The following is a 21,581-nucleotide window of genomic DNA, read 5'->3' as shown; positions in this document are numbered from 1 at the left end:
GTCCACGCCTTCGCTAGGTAGGTCCGGCCGTTTGCCGCGACCTTGTGCTGCCACCCGTCTCTGTGTCCACGCCTTCGCGACGTAGGTCCGGCCGTTTTCGGCTACCTAGTGTTTGGATCTGTCTCGACGTGTTCAGATTTCTGTGTATGAGTCCCGGCCCTACGTCCTTTTCCCATGGAACCGTTTCGGCTTTGTTTTCTGCGTTCCTGTCTGCCAAGTCCAAGGCTCTCTATTCTGCGTTTCTGTCTGCCAAGACCAAGGCTCTGTATTCTGCGTTTCTGTCTGCCAAGACCAAGGCTCTGTATTCTGCGTTTCTGTCTGCCAAGACCAAGGCTCTGTATTCTGCGTTTCTGTCTGTCAAGACCAAGGCTCTATGCTCTGCGTTCCTCTTCTCCCTCGACCAAGGCTCTGCGTTCCTGTTCTCCCTCGACCAAGTCAAGGGTTCATGTTCTCGTCTTGTCCCTGTGCCTTGTCCAGCCCAGGAGTAGCTCGCCCAGTCCGGTGCTGGGGTTCCCTCGTCCTGTCTAGGTGTCTCTCGTCCTTTCCGAGCCACGTCCAAGAACCTTGTCATGTCCGAGCCACGTCAGAGAGATTCGTTCTGTCCATGTCAAGGCTTTGCGTTCTCGTCCTGTCCAGGTGCCTCGTCCTGTGCAGGAGTTCCACCTCCTGTTCTGTAGACACGTCCGTTCCTTGCCAAGATCCCCGTCCCGACTCCTTGCCTTGACCTGGCTTTCGGTTCCGCGTCAAGACCCAGGTTCTGGGTCCTTGTCCAGCCTCTGGTTCTGGAGTTCCGTGTCACTAGTCTAGGCTCCTTGTTCCTAGTTCCTTGTTCGGGTTCAGTGTTTTTTGTCCATGTCCTAGCCCAGGCCCCTGCATCCTAGTCTCGTCCAGGGTCTGTGGCAATGTCAGCGTACTTTCTTCCCCACTTCCCTTGCTTTCTTTACACTCCGAGTCCTGTTCCTAGTACTTCAATGTCTGTGTCTGGCATTTCGGTCCGCTCCCACCGCCACCCTTATGACAATCTCATCCCAACCCCCGAATCCTAATCTGCACTGTAACTTCCTACATTACCGCCCCTTATCCTAATATGAAAACTAACTTTCAAACTTCCCATTCCATAAATCCTAAACTGAATTCTAAATCCCTTCATCACTGCCCCTAACCTTAATCTGACGATCAACACCTCACATTTCTGAACCTAAACTCTAATCTAATTTGACCTCCAGCACCACTCTTCCCTTTCCATAAACGCTAACCAGACATCTAGCCCACCACAACCATGTACCCTATCGCCAATCTGACCGCTACCTCCCACATCCCTGATCTTAAACATAATATGACGTCCATCCCAGCCACATTCCCGTCCCGAAACGGAAATGAGACCTGAAACACTTCACATGCCTGACCATAAATCATAATCTGAAATCTAAATCCGCAGATCCCTGTACCTTAAGTCTCCCTAAGAGTCATAGATAGTTTAAGGGAATGGGCAAAGAAGTGGCAAATGAAACACAATGTTGGAAAGTGTATGGCCATACACTTCGGTGAAAGAATTAAACGGGCAGACTATTATTTAGATGGGGAGGGAATTGAAAATGAGGAGATGCAATGGGACTTTGAATCCTTGTGCAGGATACCCTAAAGGTTAACCTCCAGTTTGAGTCGGTGCTAAATAAGGCAAATGGAACGTTGGCATTCATTTCTGCAGGTACAGAATATAAGAACAGGGATGGGATGTTGATACTGTACAAGGCATTCCTCAGACCACACTTAGAGTATTATGTGCAGTTTTGGGCTCCTTATTTTAAAAATGATATACTGACATTGGAGGGGGTTTAGAGAGTATTCACGAGAAGGATTCCAGGAATGAACGGTTTGCCATATGAGGAACGTCTGGCAGCTCTTGGCCTGTATTCGCTGGAGTTCAGGAGAATGAGGAGGTATCTCATAGAAACATTACAAATTTTAAAAGGCCTGAACAGATTAGATATAACAAAGTTTTTTTCCCCCATAGTAAGGGAGTCCAGAACATGAAGGCACGACTTCAGGGTTGTGGGACGTCCATTTAGAATAGCGATGCAGAGAAATTGCTTTAGCCGGGGGGTGGTAATTGTTGCCTCGAGCGGCAGGACATTGGGTGCATTTGAGGCAGAGATAGATAGGTTTTTATCAGCCAGGGCATCAAAGGGCATGGGAAGAAGGCAGGGGTGTGGGGATAACTGGAAGAATTGCATCATGTATAATTTAATGGGGGAGCCGACTCGACGGGACAAATGCCCTACTTCTGTTCCTATATCTTATGGTCTTACGGTCTCTAAATCCTAATCTGAACTAACTCTCATGCATGGGCCAGAGGAAAGTGGCAGGATTGCGTGATACTGAATCTCGAGTGAAGAGATCAAGAAGGACAAGAGCGATGATTTTCCCACTGCCCGCATCATCGCAACCGAGCCAAACAGTGACACGTTCTTCATTTTCCTGGTCCACGAAGCGCCCGTGAAAATGCCCGTGAGAATGCAAGAAGGCGAGGGGGATCCTATTAGTTAAGCTGGAGCCAGAGAAAACAAGTCACCACTAAGCTCTAATTGACAGGGTGCAGTGACACTGAAGCTCCAGTAAACCCTGTCAATTTAAAAAAGGCGATCCCACACACCCAGATGGAAAATGAAGATTACTGTAAATTTAAAATAGGGAAAATTACGTCTCATTTTGAGGTGAAGTATTACTAGGCTTCTAAGCATTTTTCTACCTAATTTGTTAAATAAATTCAGATTAATAAGTCTGAACCTCGTTAAACTAGAGATGACATGGTTTTCATTATCTTTATCCATGGGAATATCACAAGCCTGGCCTGATCAACCCTGCTGGGTCGCCCTGGTGCATATGTCTACTGATTAAGGACCTGAATTACCCTAAGATTCCACTTTACGTTACTGATGACGCGGTCCAATACACACCAGGTTAATTAAGACAAATGTTGTTAGACCAGTTAAATGAAAGGAGTGGACCAGATTATTTTTTTTTCCACAACCCTACCTGCCAGAGCCCCTCATTCCGCCCGAAACTAAACTCCGCAACCCTGTCTCCCCCAGCCTCAGATGTGCATCCCCAACCTTACCATTAACGCTAATACTAACGTCCAAGTGCACACAATCCAAATATCCTGGACTGCAGCCCGACTAAAGCTGGCCACAGCCCCACGAACAAGCTCACTTTATACAAGGTCTCACCCATCCCGCTCTCTCCCCACGTGGAGGCTGCATCTCCATCTCCAAACCTTACCCATAAACTAACACCTACTCCCCTCCTACACACCCGCATAAAACCAAACCCACACCACGACACTCATACCCTACAATCCAACATCATCCTCCACTTCAATCACAAGTCGTAATCCTATCACCTCAGCACATTCGTAAACATAAACCTGAAAATTTGTGTGAAGACGAGGAAGATCCCAATAAGACAGTGGTCAAATGTGGGCCAGAGCAAAGTGGCAGGGTTGAGTGACACTGAATATCGAGAGACGAAATCAAGAAGCACAAGAGCGAAGATTTTCCGGCAACACATATAAAAGTTGCTGGTGAACGCAGCAGGCCAGGCAGCATCTCTAGGAAGAGGTCGAGTCGACATTTCGGGCCGAGACCCTTCGTCAGGACTAACTGAAAGAAGAGCTAGTAAGAGATTTGAAAGGGGGAGGGGAGGGGGTGATCAGAAATGATAGGAGAAGACAGGAAGGGGATGGATGGAGCCAAGAGCTGGACAGTCGATTGGCAAAATGGATATGAGAGGATCATGGGCAGGAGGCCTAGGGAGAAAGAAAAGGTTTTCCCTCTGCCCGCATAAGCCCAACATAACTATTACACTGTGGTGAGCAGGTGGGAAGAGACAAATGGTTTATGTTTTACTCGACACATGGAACATGGAAGAGTACAGTCAGGAACAGGTCATTCGGCCCACAATGCTGTGCCGAGCCAGCTCGAAAGCAAATCAAAACTCCCAAATTATAATCCTTCCTACAACACCATGTTCATATCCCTCAACTTCCTGACATCCATTTGCCGATCCAAAGCGTCTCTTCAGGACCTCTCATGTATTTCCTTCTACCACCTTACCAGCCATCCACGAGTCTCTGAATAAAATTATAGGTTTACACACAGAAGACAGAGTGTAGTGAACGAAGCGACTTATTGGAGCCGGAATCCTGTAATTAGAGGTGTTCTGTAGGGATCTGTACTGGGAGCTCTGCTGTTTGAGATGCATATAAATGACCTGGATGAAGATGCAAATGGGTGGGTTGGTAAATTTACCGATTATACCAAGATATGTGGAGCTTTGGATTGTGCAGAAGACTGGCAACAAATACAGAATGATATATATCAGTTGTAGATAAGGGCTGAGCAATGGCAGGTGGGAGTTAACTACGATAAATGCAAGGAGATAACACATTGTTAAAGGTAAGATCCTTATCAGTGTTGCTATTCAGAGAGATCTTGGGATCCAAACCAATATCTCGTTGAAAGTGACTGTACAGGTTGATGTGGTGGTTACGAAGGCTTCTGGAATTTATGCTTTTGGTAGACTAGAAACTGAGTTCAAAAGTCATGATACTATGCTGCACCTGTATAAAACTCTGGTTATGCCACATCCGGAGTATTGGACAGGTTCTGATCACAATAAGAAGGATGTTGCGGTTTTGGAGACGGTGCAAAAGAGATTTTCCAGGATGCTGCCTGGCTCAGAGGACATGTGCTCTCACGAGAGTTCGGATAAACTTGGGTTGTTTCTTCTGGAGCGTTGGAAGTTGAGGAGATATTTTATGGAGGTTTATAAGATTATGAGATGCACAGATAGAGTTGACAAAATGTATCCGTTTACCAGGGTTGAAATGACTAATACCAGAGGGCATGCATTGAAGGTGAGAGGGTGTAGGTTGAAGGAGCATGAGAGGGGTGTACGCGTATTTGGAGATGAGCGCAGATTCGGGGGTGTCAGCAGATCCTGGGTTGTGATGAATATCAAAATTGCACAATTTATGCATACGTTGATTATAAATATACTTTGAACTTTTAACTTCGCTCTTGCCATGTGCTTGAAGATGGAGGAGGCCATTTTAAAAGACGGCGCTTGCAGCCTCCATTTCCAGATCACTTTGTTCTGATTCTTGCCCTGGGATAATCTGATGTGGATTTGGGGTATCACCCGATAAGGATGTGTGCGCTCTTGCGGATGCTGATAGATTCGGATTGTGGGCTGATATGGAGTGTCCATGGATATATAGGTATCGGCCTGTTTGGGGGGTGTCGGCAGATGAGGAGCTTAGAACAGTAATGCAGCTTCTCCAACTCTCTTGGCTTTTGGCTGAAACCAGTTGTAGTGCTGGTCCTGGCGGTGGTCACAACTTCCATTATCGTGTCAGTCGCTTCCACTCGGTTTCGCTAGTGAGCTCTGCAAGTTCCTGGTGGAGACAGAGGAATACCAGCGCACACGAATGTTGGAGGATTCTTCATTGCTGTTTCTGTGACAGTTCTGTTTGGCCAATCCGGATTGTTAGCACTGAGCGAAACACTCAACAAATATTTAGTCGGAAAGCTATTGGAAGTTATTCTAAGGAACCGGCTATATACGTAATTAGAGAGCCAATGACTGATTAGGAATAGTCAATATGGCTTTGTGTGTGGTACGTCCATGTCTACCCAATCTTACAGAGTCTTTAGAGGTGCTTACTGAGAAATCTGGTGGAAGAAAGGCAGTGGATGTGGTCTACAGGTAATTTAGCAAGGCCATTGACAAGCTCCCTTGGTTCAGAGGTTCCGTAGCTAGGCATTCAGAATGAGGTAGTAAATTGGATGAGACAGAGTGTGGAAATAGTTGGTTCCTCTCTGACTGGAAGCCTGTGAGCAGTGCAGAGGCGCAGAGATGTTGTCGTTTGTCATCCATATCAACAAACTGAATGTTAATGTGATAAACTGGATACAATTTGTGGATTTCAAACAGATTGTGTTGAATTATAGACAAACAGAAAGGCCATCAAAGTTTGCCAGGGAATTTGGAACAGATGGAAAAATGGGCTGAAACATTGCAGATGAATTTTAATGCAGACTAGTGTGAGATGTTACACTTTGAGTGGACAAATCAGGTGAACATTTGGGCAACGGGGAATACGGTAGGAGAGAGGATTCTGGGGAATACAGATTCATAATGACTTGACTGTGGCGTCACAGGTAGACAGGGTGATACAGAGAGCTTTTGGCACATTGACATTCATAAATCGAAGTTCTGAGTACAGACATGGTATGGTATGTCGAAACTGTGCCAGATGTGGCGAGCCTCATTTGTGTAGCCTTTGTTATCTACCTAGAGGGAAATATTAATATGGCTGAAAGAGTGCAGAGAGAATTTACAGGAATGTTGCTGGGAATTGAGCGCCTGAGTTGTAGGGAAAGGTTGAGTAGGTTAGGAGTTTTTTTTTTCCCTGGAGCTCAGGAAAATGATGGGAAATTGTAGACAGATCCGCACGCTCTGACAAACCGACGTGCTCCCCAAACCCGCTGATACCCCAAATTTACTCACGGCCGTAATCCGTGCACAATCTAATATCCATGCGCACTCCCGAATCCGTGTGCAGACTCAAGTACACGAGCACCCGATATCCAAGCGTAATGACAATTCCACGTGCATTCGCAAACCCGCTGACTCTCCGCTCCCAAATCAGCCTATACACCGAAAACTGTGTGCAACCCCAAATACACACGCACGTACCTGTCCGAACCACATTTTCTTGCAGGTTATACATGGAGAACCCTCGGGATGAAGCGTTTGTCCTCAGATGCCCTTTCCAGTTCCCCTTTCACCTTAAACCTGTGCCCTGAGGTTTTCGGCTACACGACTCAGTGGAAAAGACCGCGACAGCCAGCTCATTAATTCCCCTTATATAGTTGGTTTATTAGGTGGCTGGCTCTGTCCGTCATCAGTCAGGGAAGCAAACGCATGAACTGGGATTTTATGAAGCTCTAACAGCAGAACGGGTCACGCTGTCTCTGACGTGCCTTCTTCAGTGTGAAGCTAAGACGATGTGTAAGTAATGTTTAGGAGTAAAATCGAGCTGTAGAAATGATCGATGCTAAGCCCGATTCCATTTACTGATGGGGCCGTTTTCAATGATTTAACCGTGACTGTCTCTGGAAGCAGCCGAGGAGGAATGCATAGCCTCATCAAATGCTGGAGGAACTCAGCATGTTAGGCAGCATCCATTGAAATGAGCAAACACTCAGCATTCCGCGGTGAGACCCTCTCGAGTACGAAGCTGTGCCCCAGCGTACGGTCGGTCTGAGAGGGAAAGGAGGGACAACTTAGCAACCTGAGACTCAGTGTCTACGTTGCTGAAAGAATTCTAACGCACGTCAGCAGATCCTTGGTTCACGTACTGGGACACAATTATTGACCAACAGACAGTGGACTCTGACCGTGACATACACCACCGGACACTTGAAACACAAGACCAGAGATTCACTTTGAAAAATACCTCAGAACCAGTGAATTCAATGTAAACCCGTCCCAGTCACAACTTCTTGGGGGCCTGACCTCAGCTTGTGGAAAACTCCCTGGCAAATTCCAACTAAAAACATAGAACATAGAACATAGAACATCGAACATAGAATAGTACAGCACAGTACAGGCCCTTCGGCCCACAATGTTGTGCCGACCATCAAACCCTGCCTCCCATATAAGCCCCCAACTTACATTCCTCCATATACCTGTTCAGTAGTCTCTTAAACTTCAGTAGTGTATCTGCCTCCACCACCGACTCAGGCAGTGCATTCCACGCACCAATCACACTCTGAGTGTAAAACCTTCCTCCAATATCCCCCTTGAACTTCCCAGCCCTTACCTTAAAGCCATGTCCTCTTGTATTGAGCAGTGGTGCCCTGGGGAAGAGGCGCTGGCTATCCACTCTATCTATTCCTCTTATTATCTTGTACACCTCTATCATGTCTCCTCTCATCCTGCTTCTCTCCAAAGAGTAAAACCCTAGCTCCCTTAATCTCTGATCATAATGCATACTCTCCAAACCAGGCAGCAAACTGGTAAATCTCCTCTGTACCCTTTCCAATGCTTCACCATCCTTCCTACAGTGAGGCGACCAGAACTGGACACAATACTCCAAGTGTGGCCTAACCAGAGTTTTACAAAGCTGCAACATTACATCGCGACTCTTAAATTCTATCCCTCGACTTATGAAAGCTAACACCCCATAAGCTTTCTTAACTACCCTATCTACCTGTGAGGCAACTTTCAGGCATCTGTGGACATGTACCCCCAGATCACTCTGCTCCTCCACACTACCCAGTATCCTGCCATTTACTTTGTACTCAGCCTTGAAGTTTGTCTTTCCAAAGTGTACCACCTCACAATTCTCCGGGCTGAACTCCATCTGCCACTTCTCAGCCCACTTCTGCATCCCAACAATGTCTCTCTGCAACCTTTTCCAATCCTCTACGCTATCTACAACACCACCAACCTTTGTGTCGTGTGCAAACTTGCCAACCCACCCTTCTACCCCCACATCCAGGTCGTTAACAAAAATCACGAAAAGGAGAGGTGTCAGAACAGATCCTTGTAGGACACCACTCGTCATAATCCTCCAAGCTGAATGTACTCCCGCCACCACGACCCTCTGCCTTCTGCAGGCAAGCCAATTCTGAATCCACCTGGAGAAACTTCACTGGATCCCATGCTTTCTGGCTTTCTGAATAAGCCTACCGTGTGGAACCTTGTCGAATGCCTGACTGAAACCCATATAGATCACATCCACTGCACTACCCTTATCTATATGCCTGGTTACCTCCTCAAAGAACTCTATCAGGCTTGTTAGACACTATGTGCCCTTCACAAAGCCATGCTGACTGTCCCTGATCAGACCATGATTCTCTAAATACCCATAGATCCTATCTCTAAGAATCTTTTCCAACAGCTTTCCCACCACAGACGTAAGGCTCAATGGTCTATAATGACCCGGACTATGCCTACTACCTTTTTTTGAACAAGGGGACAACATTCACCTCCCTCTAATCCTCCACTACCATTCCCGTGGACAACGAGGACATAAAGATCCTAGCCAGAGGCTCAGCAATCTCTCCCCTCGCCTATGGAGCATCCTGGGGAATATTCCATCAGGCCCCGGGGACTTATCCGTCCTAATGTATTTTAACAACTCCAACACCTGCTCTCCCTTAATATCAACATGCTCCAGAACATCAACCTCACTCATATTGTCCTCACCATCATCAAGATCCCTCTCATTGGTGAATACCGAAGAGAAGTATTCATTGAGGACCTCCGTCATTTCCACAGCCTCCAGGCACATCTTCCCACCTTTATCTCTAATCGGTCCTACCTTCACTCCTGTCATCCTTTTGTTCTTCACATAATTGAAGAATGCCTTGGGGTTTTCCTTTACCCTATTCGCCAAGGCCTTCTCATGCCCCCTTCTTTCTCTTCTCAGCCCCTTCTTAGGCTCCTTTCTTGCTTCCCTATATTCCGCAGTAGACCCATCAGATCCTTGCTTCTTAAACCTCATGTATGCTGCCTTCTTCCACCTGACTAGATTGTCCACCTCACTTGTCACCCATGGTTCCTTCACCCTACCATTCTTTATCTTCCTTACTGGGACAAATTTATCCCTAACATCCTGCAAGCGACCTCTAAGCCTCGACCACGTGTCCATAGTACATTTCCCTGCAAAAACATCATCCCAATTCACACCCGCAAGTTCTAGCCTTATAGCCTCATAATTCGCCCTTCCCCAATTAAAAAGTTTCTTGTCCCCTCTGATTCTATCCTTTTCCATGATAATGCTAAAGGCCAGGGAGCGGTGGTCACTGTCCCCCAGATTCTCACCCACTGAGAGATCTGTGAACTGACCCGGTTCATTACCTAGAACTCGATCTAATATGGCATTCCACCGCGTCGGCCTGTCCACATACTGTGACAGGAATCCGTCTTGGACACACTTAACAAACTCTGCCCCATCTAAACACTTGGAACTAATAAGGTGCCAATCAATATTAGGGAAGTTAAAGTCACTCATGATAACAACCCTGTTATTTTTGCGCCTTTTCAAAATCTGCCTCCCAATCTGCTCCTCTGGATCTCCGCTGCTACCAGGGGGCCTATAAAATACCCTCAACAGAGTAACTGCTCCCTTCCTGTTCCTGACTTTCACCCATATTGACTCAAAAGAGGATCCTGCTACATTACCCACCCATTCTGTAGCTGTAATAGTATCCCTGACCAGTAATGCCTCCCCTCCTCCCCTTTTTCCGCCCTCTCTATCCCTTTTAAAGCACTGAAATGCAGGAATATTGAGAATCCATTCCTGCCCTGGAGCCAGCCAAGTCTCTGTAATGGCCACTACATCATAATTCCATGTATGTATCCAAGCTCTCAGTTCATCACCTTTGTTCCTGATGCTTCTTGCATTGAGGTACACACATTTCAGCCCTTCTACCTTACTGTCTTTGCACCGTTTATTCTGCTTCTCTTTCCTCAAAGCCTCTCTGTATGTTAGATCTGGCTTTACTCCATGTACTTCTTTCATTGCTCTATCGCTCCGGGCCCCATCCCCCTCGCAAATTAGTTTAAACCGTCCCGAACCATGCTAGCAAACCTACCTGCAAGGATATCGCTCCCGCTCGAGTTCAGGTGCAACCCATCCAATCTGTACTGACCCCACCTTCCCCAGAAGAGATCCCAATGATCTAAAAATCTAAAACCCTGCTCCCCGCACCAATTCCTCAGCCACGCATTCAACCGCCATCTCCTGCAATTCTTACCATCACTGTCACGTAGCACTGGCAGCAATCCTGAGAACGCCACCCTTGAGGTCCTGTTCTTCGGCCTTCTGCCTAGTTCCCGAAACCCACATTTCAGGACCTCATCCCTCTTCCTGCCTATGTCGTTGGTCCCAACATGTATCACGACTTCTGGTTGCTTTCCCTCGCGTACCAGGATGTCGTGCACCCGGTCAGAGACATCCCGGACCCTGGCACCTGGGAGGCAAGAAACCATGCGGGTGTCCTTCTCACGTCCACAAAATCTGCTGCCTGCTGCCCTGACTATAGAGTCTCCAATGACGACAGCTCTCCTCTTCTCCGTCCCACCCTTCTGCACCACAGGGTCAGACTCAGTGCTGGAGGCCCTGTCACCGTGTCTCACACTTGGTCGGTAGTTACCGCCAACAGTATCCAGGACGGTGAACTCATTATTCAGGAGTGCTCGGCACTACCTGTCTGCTCACCTTCGCTTTCCCCCTTCTGACTGTTACCCAACGACCTGCTTCCGACAGCCTAGGTGTGACTACCTCCCTGTAGCTCTCATCTATGACTGCCTCATTCTCCCTTATGAGTCGAAGGTTATCCAGCTGCTACTCCAGATTCCTTGCACAGTCTTCCAGATCGCCCAGCCGTATGCACTTCTGGCAGATGTGACTCTGCCGGAGAGGGGAATTCCCCCAAGACTGCCACATTTCACATGAGAGGCACATCACCGTCTCAGGAGACATTGCCTCTTCTCGTCGAAGCCTCTCGAGTCAAAGCCTCAAATCTCCACTCCTTCACTGGCCCACTCATGCACTGGCCGCTTCGCTTGAGCTGTCCCTCTATGTATCTGTTTGAGCTTTTCAAAATGTTTGGTCACCTGACCTCGACTGCCCAATCAGCTGCTTTCTGCTGAGTCTGAGCTATTCAAATCTTGATTGTCTAATCAACGGCTTTCTGCTGATCAATTCAAATTTTGATTGACTTGATTGCACAGGCCAACTGCCAAAACAGCCAGAATCTCTCGAGTCAAAGCTTCAAAGCTCCACTCTTTCACTGGCCCACTCACGCACTGGCTGCTTTCTACATTTGAACATTTGCCACATTTCTTCCGTACGTTCCCTGAGAACATCTGTTTCCAATTTATGCTTCCAATTTCTTGCCTGATGGCCTCAAATTTCCCCTTACTCGAAATAAACGTTCCCCTAACTTGCATTTCCTATCCCTCTCCAAGGCACAAGTAAAGGAGATAGAATTGTGATCACTATCTCCAAAAAGTTATCCCACTGAGAGACATGACACCTGACCGGGTTCATTTCCCAATTGCAGATCAAGTAGAACCTCTCCTCTTGTAGGCTTATCTACATATTGTGTCAAGAAACCTTCCTGAACACACCTGGCAAACTCCATCCTATGTAAACCCCTCACTCTATGGAGATGAATCAATGGTAAATATCCTACCACAACAACCGTATTACCATTACACCTTTGCAGAATCTGTCTCCCTATCTGCTCCTCGATGGCCTGTTACTTTCGGGTGCTCAATAAAAAAACAGTCGACTTATTGACCCCTTCCTATTCCTAACTTTCACCAATTGATATTCTGTAGACAACCCCTCCATGACATCCTCCTTTTTTGCAGCTGTGACACCATCCCTGATCAACAGTGCCACGCCCCCACCTCTTTTGCCTCCCTACATATCCTTTCTGAAACATCTCAAGCCTGGCACTTGATTTCTTCCCCCTGAACCATCCCAGTCTCTGTAATGACCTCAACATCATAGCTCCAAGTGCTGATCACGCCCTAAGCTCATCCGCAACATTAATAATACTCCTCGCTTTAAGATAGATACATCTCAGACCTTCGGTCAGAGCGCGTCTCTTCTCTATCTGAGAAGATAGAGACCCTGAGCCTGGGTCTCCAGAGGGTTCCTGTGCTGTGAAAGACGTCCTGCCTCGTCCCTGTGCCGAAGACGCCGCGCCCCAGTGGCCTCAATGACTACAGACCGGTGGCATTGACCTCCGACATCATGAAGACCCCATAGAGACTTGTTCTGGAGCAGCACCGGCCTATGGTCAGGCCACACTTAGATCCCCTCCAGTTCGCCTACCAGCCCCGACTAGGAGTTGAGGATGCCATCGTCTACCTGCTGAACCGTGTCTACGCCTACCTGGACAAGCCAGCGAGCACTGTGAGGGTCATGTTTTTCGTCTTCTCCGGTGCGTTCAACACCATCCGCCCTGCACCATCCCTGGTGTCATGGATTCTTGATTACCTGACTGGCAGACCACAGTACGTGTGCTTGCAACACTGTGTGTCCGACAGAGTGACCAGCAGCACTGGGGCTCCACAGGGGACTGTCTTGTCTGCCTTTCTCTTCACCATCTACACCTCGGACTTCAACTACTGCACAGAGCCTTCCCATCTTCAGAAGTTTTCTGATGAGCCTGCCATAGTTGAATGCATCAGCAAGGGAGATGAGGCTGAGTACAGGGCTACGGTGGGAAACTTTGTCACATGGTGTGAGCAGAATTATCTGCAGCTTAATGTAAAAAAGACTAAGGAGCTGGTGGTGGACCTGAGGAGGACTGAGGCACCGGTGACCCCTGTTTCCATCCAGGGGGGTCAGTGTGCACATGGTAGAGGATTACAAATACCTGGGGATACGAATTGACAATAAAATGGACTGGTCAAACAACACTGAGGCTGTCTACAAGAAGGGTCAGAGCCGTCTCTATTTCCTGAGGAGACTGAGGTCCTTTAACATCTGCCGGACGATGCTGAGGATGTTCTACGTGTCTGTGGTGGCCAGTGCTATCATGTTTGCTGTTGTGTGCTGGGGCAGCAGGCTGAGGGTAGCAGACACCAACAGAATCAACAAACTCATTCGTAAGGCCAGTGATGTTGTGGGGATGGAACTGGACTCTCTGACGGTGGTGTCTGAAAAGAGGATGCTGTCCAAGTTGCATGTCATCTTGGACAATGTCTCCCATCCACTACGTAATGTACTGGTTGGGCACAGGAGTACATTCAGCCAGAGACTCATTCCGTCGAGATGCAACACAGAGCGTCATAGGAAGTCATTCCTGCCTGTGGCCATCAAACTTTACAACTCCTCCCTTAGAGGGTCAGACACCCTGAGCCAACAGGCTGGTCCTGGACTTATTTCCATCTGGCATAATTTACATATTATTATTTAATTATTTATGGTTTTATATTGCTACATTTATACTGTATTCTTGGTTGGTGCAACTCTACCGAAACCCAGTTTCCCTCGGGATCAATAAATTACGTCTGTCTATCTATCTATCTATCTATCTGTCTATCTATCGATCATCTGCCTATCCTCCCTTTCACACTGTCTCCAAGCTTTCTCTATTTGTCAACCAACCTCCCTTTCCTCCGTCAGTTCAATTCGGTTGCCAGCATCCCGCCCCCCGGCAATTCTAGTTTAAACTTTCATCAATAGCCTGAGCAAACCTCCCCGCCAGGATATCGGTCCCCTGGAATTCAAGTGCAGCCTGTCTTTTTGTACAGTTCACAAAAGAGGTCCCAATGATCCAAAAATCGGAATCACTGCCCCTTGCCACGCATTTATACTCTACCTCATCCGATTCCTACACACACTATCACGTGACACGGGCAGTAATCCCGAGATTACTACCTTTGAGGTCCTGCTTCTCAACTTCCTTCCTAACTACCTGTGGTCTGTTTTCAGGACCTCCTCCCTTTTCCTACCTATGTGGTTGGTACCAATATGTACCATGACCTCTGGCTGTTTCCTTCCCACTGCAAGATATCGTGGACGTGATCAGAAACTTCACGGACCCTGTCACCTGGGAGGCAAACTACCATCCGCGTTTATTTCCTACGTCCACAGAATCGCCTGTTTGACCCCCTTACTGTTGCCATCCTCTTCATTTTCCAACCCTTCTGAGCCACAGGGCCAGACTCTGTGCCAGAGGCTCGACCACTGTTGTTTACCCCAGGTAGGACTTCTCCCCCAATAGTACTCAAACACGACTACTTATTGTTAAGGGGGACAGCTACTGGGGTATTCTCTAGCATTTGGCTCTTTACCTTCCCTCTCCTGACTGTTACCCACTTATCTGTCTCCTCAGGCGCCGGAGTGACTACCTGCCTATAGCTCCGCTCTATCACCTCCTCACTGTCCCTGACCAGACGAAGGTCATCGAGCTACAGCTCCAGTCCCCTGACGCGGTCCCTAAGGAGCTGCAGCTGGGCGGACCTGGTGAAGATGTGGCCGCCCAGGAGGCTGGGAGTCTCCAGGACCTCCCACATATGACACCAAGCACAGAAAACCGGCCTCACACACATTATTTCTGTCTGTATTCTACACAAGTAACCTACCTCGCCTCGACTGTTTATGGCAGAAGCCCCGTTGAGCCAAAACCTTCCTACACTTTCTCCCTCTACTCTGTTGCCCTCTGTATAAAGCTGTCTTCTTTATAAACTCTTCCCACTGTTGCCTCTGGTTGACGTCCACGCGCGTGCGCAGTCGTGCCCCGTTCAAACTGCTGAACAAATAAAGAGGCAGTTCCAACCCCTCAAGTTCTTGACTCTCCTGATTCTCCTCTAGTGAAGATCTGCCCGAGTTATTCAATACCTTGCTTGTCTCCTTGGTTAATAAAATACCTCTTTTTTGTTTAACCTTTCCGAGTCTCGGTGTGATCCTGTGCTTTGGTGCGGAGATACGCGTGACACTGATAGATTAAGAAATGTATTCATTAGAAGTGATTACAAGTTACTGAAACATTGATCTGAGCCCTTGTGGAGAAACGTCCTCTTCCGTCGCAGTCGCGTTCCTGTGGGATCCTTCGCTGCGAAATGGAAGCAATGGATTTGAGTCACACAGGATGGTCTATGCCAACCATTTCCCCTGGCCAGCGATCACCAACCGAGGTTTGATTCCCGCCGCTCTCTGAAAGGAGTTTGTCGGTTCTCTCCATGACCATGCTGGTTTCCTCTGTGTGCCCGGTTTCCTCCCACGGACCACAGGCTTTTCGATAGAGAAGGGGTTTAAATTAAGCGTGATCTGTGCCGCAAGGGTTAGTAAGTTGTGGGCAGGTTACGTTGGCGCTAGAAGCGTGGTGACACTTGCCGGCAGGCCCCAGCACAATCCTCCCTGACACCAGTGATACATTTCACTCTCTGTTTGACGTACTTGGGACGAAGATCATCTTTCGTCTTTAAAGGCGCTTCTACTGGAAGGCCTTTTAATGTTGTTAATGTACCTGTCTCTGGTACTTCCACTAGCAGCTCATTCCGTTCCGTAATCTCACCACCCTCTGGGTGAAAATGATCTCCCTCCAGTCCCCTTTTAAATCTCTCCCTTTCTCTCAGGAAGCCAGTGCTCCCTTTGGAAGATCCCGTTCCCTGGGATAACACTGCAAGTATCTACCTCATCTAGGGCCCCCGGAATTTAATATGCACCTGCAAGGTCGCCCCTCGGTCTTCTGCTCGCCACGGATTAAAATCCAAAGCTACCTATCACCTTGATATAACACTGGCCCTCGAGAGCCAGCAGCATTCTCCACAATCTCCTGCACTCTTTCCAGCTCAATAAATTGGGAGGGTGGGGGGGAGATATCTAATGTTGGTGGAAAGTACTGGCGGGAATGTCAGAGGTAGGATTTTCACACAGAGATTGGTGGGTGCGTGGAACTTCCTGTCAGGGTTGGTGGGAGAAGCAGCTACATTAGCAGCCTCTTGAACAGCACAGGCACCGACCCATCAGTCCATCATCCTTCTGGTCCCTTAGACTGATACGATAGATTAATCTTAGAGTAGGGTCTGTTTCTGTGATGTACTTTTCCATGTTCAAACATCATAGCACAGTACAGGTCCCTCGGCCCACTATGTTGTGACAAAATTTTAAGGTCAATCCAATCCTTCTCTCCCACAGAGCCCTGCAGTTTTCTGTCATCCATGTGGCCATCTCTGACATCCCCCGTATATTTTCCTCTGGTCACCGAGAAACTATGCCCCCTCGAATCGGCCATTTCTGTTTCGGAAAACAGTCTCTAACCATCCACTTGATCTGTGCTTCTTATCATCCTGTAAAGCTCTATCAAATCACCTCTCCTTCTTCTTCGCTCCAAAGGGAAAAGGTCGCTCAACGTATCTTCATTAGACACTTTTTCTAATCCAGACAGCATCCTGGCGAATCTGCTGTGCACACTCTCTAAAGCTTGCACGTCCTTCCTATAACTGAGGCGACCAGAACTGAACAAGATAGTCCCAGTTGTGTCTAACCAGGGTTTTGCAGAACTGCAGCATCACCTCGTGGCTCCTGAGCTCAGCCCCGCGAATAATGAAACCCAGCACAACGTACGCCTTCGTAAACACCCTGTAAACTTGCGTGACGACTTTCAGGGATCTGTGGACGTAGACCCCGAGATCTCTCTGCTCTTCCTCACCGCTGAGAATCCTGCCATTCATCTTGCGTTGTGTTGCTCTGTTAAACGGCATTTCCCTCTGACCATTTTGTGGGATTATGGGGAGATCGGATACTGCTGGATGAAGCCCGGCGTCCGGCCTGTCGGTGCGTGACGGTGTGAGGGAGGGATACCATTTTCTACCTTTGTCTCCTCGGAATTACACGGCGGGTGATCACCTTCTGTGACTGCTGCTGTCCTTCTGGCGAAGAACACGTCTAGTCCTTGCCGACCGTAACTGTGTCTAGTCCCACTGATTTGCACCAGGGCCATAGCCCTCCAGAACCCTCCGACCTGTATATACTGATCCAAACTTAACTGTTGAAATCAAAATCTCATCCAACACTTCTGCTGGCTGCTGGTTCCATACGCTCACCACCCTCTGAGGGAAGAGGTTCCTCCTCGTGTTCCCATTAAGCATTTCACTTTGACCCTTAATCCTTGACCTCTATTCTTGCGCAACCTCAGTGGGAAAAACCTGCTTGCATTTACCCAATCTATTTCCCTCATAATTCTGTATACCTCGATCGAATCTCACCTCAGTCGTCCGCGTTCCTGGGAATTAAGTCCGACCCTATTCAACATTTCCCGAAATCCCAGTTCCTCAAGGCCAGTCAACATTGTCGGCCGAAGCGCTTGCACTGCGCTGTAACGGTCTTTATTCTAACAACCCTGAAAAGTGTCTCTGCGCTCAGTTAATCTCGCCTGTCGGTAGTTGACCAGAATTTCAAATGAGGCCTCTTGAACGGTTCTACAACTTCAACATAACGTCCCATCTCCTGTACTCAGTGCTTCGTGTTTTGAAGGTCAATGTGTCGAAAGCTTTCTATACGACCCGGTCTACCCGTGAAGCCGCTTTCATTGAATTGTAAACCTATATTCCCAGATACCCTTTGTTCTAATGCACTCCTCAGTAAACGGTGGGAGGACCTCATACATGACCAACCCGCTCTGCATGCTGACCCTGGATAGGAACATGCCCACAGAAGAAGGCCGCATCCAGCCCTGAGGAATGGTGTCAGGGAGGTGGGAGGGAAGCGCGGGCAGCGGTGGGCGGGGTGGGGGGGGCGGTCAAACTCGCCACATCGCCCTCGCGGAGGGAGGGTCTCCGCGGGATCTCACCTGGTGCTGGCCAGTGGTATCCAGCGATGGCGGCCTCATCTGACGGGGATAAAATGGGAGGGATTCAATAGTCAGATGGGCTGGAGGAAGGGAGGGGAGAGAAAGGGAGTGGCGTGGACCGCATGAGACGCCACTCTTCAGGAGCGTGGAGGGGTCTGCAGGAGAGGGAGGGGAAGGTGTAGCAGCTGGGGCGAGTAGGGGGTAGGAGGCAATGGAGATGAAAGGGCGTGATTGAGCAGAACTGGGTGAGGAGAAGCTGTCAGAGTGTGAGTGCAGGGAGGTCAAAGGTGTGCACGGGGGATGGTTTTGGGTCCGGGGCTGGGTGGGATGGGCGTGCAGAGCGAATGGAGGGGACCAAGAGGCGACGGGCTCGGAGAATGGAGGAGATGGGGGCAGAAAAGCGGACGGAGAATGGGGGGGGGGTGCTGGTCGGGTGGAGAGGAACTGGACGAGAGGATGTGACGCAGTGAGAGAAGAGAGGGGATCGAGGGGCGACGGGCTCGGAGAATCAGGGGAGATGGGGCCAGAGGAGTGGACGGAGAGTGAGGGCGGGTCGGGTGGGGAGGAATTGGACGGGAAGATGTGACGCAGTGAGCGATTGGATGGAGTATTCGAGAACATGAGAAACGGGATGCGAAGGGTTTGAGGGAGAGGCGAGAGGGTGATTGCAGAGGAGTGAATTTGTGAATGGGTAGGGTGTTGGACAAAGGGAGCTGTGTAGAGGGATATGAAGCGCGTAAGGAGAGGGATTGGAGGGAGCTGTGTAGAGGGATATCGAGCGCGTAAGGAGAGGGATTGGAGGGAGGGGTGCCCAGCGGTGTGAAGGGGCAAGCAGTGACAATCAGTGGGACTGTGGAGAGGGCAGTGGGGCAGAAACCTCTGGGCAGGGAACAGGGAGGAGGTGTGTCCGCTGGCAGGGTTGCAGTGAGTGGTTCGGGAGGGGAAAGGGGAGGGGCCAGGTGCCTACAATTCTCGTAGTAGTCGTAGACGGTCACGTAGGCATCCTGAAGATTCTCCACCACGAAGACTCGGTGAAGAAGTGCAAGCACTTCGACAGGCAGGAACTTGTGCATCTGTCGGCCGAGCGGTGGGTTGGCGATTTAGTACGAGATCTCCTCCGCACGTCCCCTGCTCCCCCAGTGACCCAGACGCACCTTCCCCCCTCCCCTTCAACCGTCAGGACCAAGCTGAGACAGATGGGACGGGGTCCTCGGCACTCACCTCTGGAATGTACACCAGCAAGTGCCCGTCCTGTGTCTCTGACCTGCTCACACAAGGATGGCTCGGCTTCTGTAGCAGAGAGAGAGTTATTTATAAAGATGAAAAAGATCAAATATCAGTTGTTGTTTTTTTTTTTCTTTATGTCTGCATGAGGCGGTCCCAAGTCCGGCTGTGAACATAAGAACATATGAAAAAGTAGCAGAAATAGGCTGTCTGACCCGGCGAGCCTTCTCCGCCATTCAATATGATCATGGCTGAGCTGGCCATGGATTCATTTCCGCCTACCTGCATTTCCCCCACAACTCTTAATTCCGCCAATATGCAAGCGTCTATTCAAACTTGTCTTAAACATATTTACTGATGTAGCCTCCACTGCGAATTGGGCAGATAATTCCACAGATTCATCACTCTCTGGGAAAAAGAAGTTCCTCCTCATCTCCATCCTAGATCTACACCCCCGAATCTTGAGGCTATGTAGTACTCCAAGTGTGGTCTGACCAGGGCCAGTTATAGCTGTAACATTACCTCTCAGCTCTTAAACTCGATCCCACGGTTGATGAATGCCAATGCACCGCATGCCTTCTTACCCACACAGTCAACCTGCGCAGCGACTTTGAGTGTTGTATGGTCTTAGACCCCAAGATCCCTCTGATCGTTCACACTGCCAGCAGTCTTACCAATAATAGTATATTCTGCCATCATATTTGACCTTCCAAAATGATGGTATCTGGGTTGAACAACATTTATCTGCGTTGAACGCCATCTGCCCCTCTCGGCCCAGTTTTGTATCCCGTCGATGTCCCGCTGTAACCTCTGACAGCCAGTCACACTCTCCACAACACTGACATCCTTTGTGTCATCTGCAAATTTAATAGCCCATCCGTCCACTTCCTCACTTCATGTAATTTATAAAAATCACGAAGGGAAGGGCTCCCAGAGAAGATCCCTGAAGCACAGCACCGGTCACCGACCTATATGCAAAACATGACCCGTCTACAACCACTCTTTGCCTTTTCTGTGCAAGACAATTCTGGATCCACAAAGCAAGGTCGCCTTGGATCCGCATGATTCTGGGTCCCTTTGGGTGTTGGATGTGCGTCGACATATCGATTTGGGGATGCGTGCACATCTCGGGAGGTGTCGGCAAACCTGGGGGTCGATGACTGAAGGGCTTGCACATGGATTTAGAGGTGCGCACAGATTTGAGAGCGCTGCTAGATTTGGAGCTGCACACAGATTTCGAGCTGTCAGTTAATTTGGGTGCTCCATGTAAGTACATAGGTTTGTTGGTGTACCCACTGATTAGCGGCTGGACACAATTCTACGTGTATTGGTAGATTTGTGGCTGCACTTGGATTTGGGGTGTCCTGAACTTTGAATTTAGCCTTGCATTTTAGGGGACTGCACATGGATTTGGAGATGTGCACTGATTTAGGAAGGGTCGAAGAATATGGGATTGCACACGGAGTTGAGGATGTGTGAGACTTTGGTGTGCCGACAGATTTAGGATGTCATTGAACTTTGAGCTGTTTTTCTTACTAATCTTTTAAGGTAGAAGCATTTATTTTGTAACCTGTTTAAATTTTTTCTTCCTCTGGGTACTGATGTGCATATTTCGGAGTCATCGGTTTTAGGTTGCGCACGGAATTGAGGTTCACAATGATTTGGGATCATGCTCTAATTTGCGGGCGCACACGGATTTGGCGGTCCATAGTGATTTGGGGATGCGCTCTGATGTAGGCGGATGTTTAGAATACGCCAATCAACATGAATTTAGCGGTGCATGCAGATTTAGTGAAGTTTACGAGTATTTGGGGGTACAGATTAATTTGGTGATACCAGCCGATTTGGAGCGTCTTTGGGTTTGGGGATGCACACGAATCTCGGGATTTGGGGGTTTTGGCAAATTGAAGGCTTCACACACATTTGGTATTGCCGGCAGACTTGGAGATGCGCACCGAG

At 48.6% G+C, this 21,581-nt stretch overlaps 1 protein-coding gene across 1 annotated transcript in view; it reads right to left on the bottom strand.

Annotated features, from left to right (window-relative positions):
• The window catches only part of LOC140185043 (uncharacterized), a 423,878-nt gene that overhangs the window by 210,714 nt on the left and 191,583 nt on the right, over positions 1 to 21,581 (bottom strand). The window contains 3 exon segments of the mRNA XM_072238262.1: positions 18,358 to 18,437; positions 19,366 to 19,471; positions 19,620 to 19,688. Of these exon segments, the coding sequence (XP_072094363.1) occupies positions 18,358 to 18,437; positions 19,366 to 19,471; positions 19,620 to 19,688 (255 nt within the window).

Source organism: Mobula birostris, chromosome 20 (assembly GCF_030028105.1).
Source record: "Mobula birostris isolate sMobBir1 chromosome 20, sMobBir1.hap1, whole genome shotgun sequence".
NCBI classification, from domain to species: domain Eukaryota; kingdom Metazoa; phylum Chordata; class Chondrichthyes; order Myliobatiformes; family Myliobatidae; genus Mobula; species Mobula birostris.
Note: the sequence above shows the minus strand (reverse complement) of the source record. Positions and strands in the feature narration are given on the sequence as shown.